This window comes from Wasmannia auropunctata, unplaced genomic scaffold (genome assembly GCF_000956235.1).
Source record: "Wasmannia auropunctata unplaced genomic scaffold, wasmannia.A_1.0 LD325221.1, whole genome shotgun sequence".
Taxonomy (NCBI): domain Eukaryota; kingdom Metazoa; phylum Arthropoda; class Insecta; order Hymenoptera; family Formicidae; genus Wasmannia; species Wasmannia auropunctata.
In genome coordinates this window covers 1-2,682 of record NW_012037669.1, presented here as the reverse complement: position 1 = coordinate 2,682, position 2,682 = coordinate 1, and the positions used below count along the sequence as shown (strand labels likewise).

The window sequence follows — 2,682 nt, the reverse complement described above, 5'->3', positions numbered from 1 at the left end:
ATTTATTAAAGTTTTCGAGGTCGTTGATTGTAAATCCAGAAACAGAATTACACAATCAAAATGGCGAATTTAAAAAACCGAATTTGAAATCATTACATAAAGCGTATTATAATTGTCGTTATGTCGAGTTAATTACTCTACAATGACCAATATATATAGGTTTAATGGCATCAGACTGGTACATTATTTGCAATTTTTCAACAAGAAAAGCAAAGAGAAACATATGAAAATTTAAAAATTTTTTATACGAAATAATTTTCTGTAGCTCCGCAATTAGACATGTTTTTCTTGCCACTAAAAAAAAATTGCAAATGTTTTCTTTGCCGTTGAACCAGTAGTCATCGTAGAATATTAGACTCGACATAACGACAATTATGATACGTTTTATATACTGATTTCAAAATTCGAGCATTTTAAATACGCCATTTTTTATTTTGTAATTCTGTTTCTAGATTCGTAACCAAAGACTTTGAAAACTTCATAGTAATTATTTTCAAGCCAATTTCTGAAATTTTCGTATTTCAATTAGAGATACTGTAAGATTATTCGTGATTTCTATGATTTTTAGATGTCATATTTGAGCCGTCATATTGAATTTTTCAAAAGATCACATTCTATTCGAAACTACGAATAAGTATACGAATATTTTAAAACCTCAAACATTTTTTTTCATTGCGTTAAATTTTGAAAGGAGAGGTGGCCCGCTTAACGCGAAACGTCCCATATATATAATGTGAATTAAAGATTTTCAAAACTAATATAGTGACGAGAATGTAGTCTAAGCGTACAAAATATATAGTACAAAACATATTTTAAAAAGTAAATTAAAAATATATTATAAGATAAGAAAATAAAAGTATAAAAGTGTAACGCTAAAAGTAACGGCAATAAAGTTACAAATAGAAAAAAGTAGAGATCGTTACTGAAAAAAGTAATGAAAACGGTAACAGCGATACAAATAACGCGTTACTTCCCAACCCTAGTATTAACTTATCACATATTTCATTCCATTAGATGGGATCATTCCGAAGATTGGTTCATACCGCTCCATAAAGCACAAGAGGTCATGAAATCCAAAGAAAGATATGTCGAAATCTCACTCGACTTTGAAGAATATGATTATATTGATGGTCATGTAATTGATGGAAGAACTTTGCTACCCGCAACGACTTATCTTGTACTCGTTTGGCAAACTATTGGCATGATGAAAAAGCAAATATACACAACAGTACCAATAATATTCCAAGATGTAAAATTTAATCGTGCTACTCATTTATCGAAAAATAATACTGTAGGACTAATGATTGCGATTCAGAACGGTATTTATGGGATGAGTAATTTTAAGGTGGTCTGATAGGAAGGCGCATAATCGAATATATATTAAAATATTACAGATGGGAAGTTCGAAATAACGGAAGGCGACAGCGTTGTTGTGACAGGTATAGTGCAGGAGACATCAAATTTAGAACAAGAAATGATGATAGATCAATTACCCGAGAACAACGATGAAGAAGAACAAATGACCGCACGAGATATCTATAAGGAATTTAAACTACGCGGTTATCAGTATAGCGGCTTGTTTCGCGGATTAAAGAGTGCATCTATTTCAGGCAAAAATGGACATATTATTTGGGCAAACAATTGGGTAACATTTATGGATAACATGTTACAGATGCGTATTATCGGTTATGATACAAGAGATTTATATGTTCCTACGAGTATTCAGAAATTAGTGATCAATCCTGAGCTGCATGCAATAAAGGTACGAGAAATCTACGCTGCCGACTTGGAAGCTACGATAAACGAAGACAAACGTAAATATTCTTCAATTACTAAGAATTGTTTTATATAAATTCATGAACATCGTGTAAAAAAATCTGTTTGACATAATGCGTATCAGTATTAGTTGAATTATTTTGTTTCAGAATTACCAGTCCGAATATACAAAGAGATAGACACGATTGTAGCTGGCGGAATAGAGATTCGAGGACTTAAAGCTTCTCAGATCTTACGCCGAAAATTAGCTCAAGATGCAGTTATCGAAGAACACATATTTGTAGCTCATTGTGATCACGCTAAGGTTTCTTTAAACGAAGCGATTCGAATATCGGCGCAACTCGCATTGGAAGATCACAAAATTGTCAAGGTGAAAGCCATCGAAATAGTGGAAGATGACAATGACGTTCCATTAGAATATCTCTCATCTTCATTACTAATTGAGGCATTTAATGATATGCCATTGATACAAACAAATATCACTCTATTAACATCGCCGAATCGTTTCAATCCATCAGATTTATCACAAGACATTTCAATCGCAGATTTAAACACAGCATATACAGATGACAAAGCTTTAATAGTTGCCGGATTCAATCTTTTGACCAAACGACAGACTTCATTAAAGCGATTGTTGCCATTTTTGAGAGAAGGTGGTTATCTATTGACACGCGAGAAATGCGAAAACATAACTGACTATAAGAAATGCTTGCAGCAATATAAATTAAATGTTATTCTTGAAAAGCGCACAGATAAAGAAATAATTGTGCTTCTGAAGAAGAAAGTTTTGATAGAAAAAGAACTGTTGTCTTCATAAATAATAATAATTTCAATTGGCTGGACGATCTAAAGTCGCTTGTGAGCGATGAAAACAAACTCGAGAAAAGTAGTAGAATTATAATTGTT

General features: G+C 32.4%; 1 protein-coding gene across 1 annotated transcript; it reads left to right on the top strand.

Annotated features, from left to right (window-relative positions):
* Positions 1 to 1,012: 1,012 nt before the first annotated feature.
* On the top strand, positions 1,013 to 2,676 carry LOC105460277 (fatty acid synthase-like). Its single transcript, XM_011706709.1, has 3 exons — positions 1,013 to 1,319; positions 1,395 to 1,814; positions 1,926 to 2,676. Exons 1-3 carry the CDS (start codon positions 1,067 to 1,069, stop codon positions 2,591 to 2,593), a joined length of 1,341 nt encoding a protein of 446 aa, XP_011705011.1. The 5' UTR covers positions 1,013 to 1,066; the 3' UTR covers positions 2,594 to 2,676.
* The last annotated feature ends 6 nt before the right edge of the window (positions 2,677 to 2,682 follow it).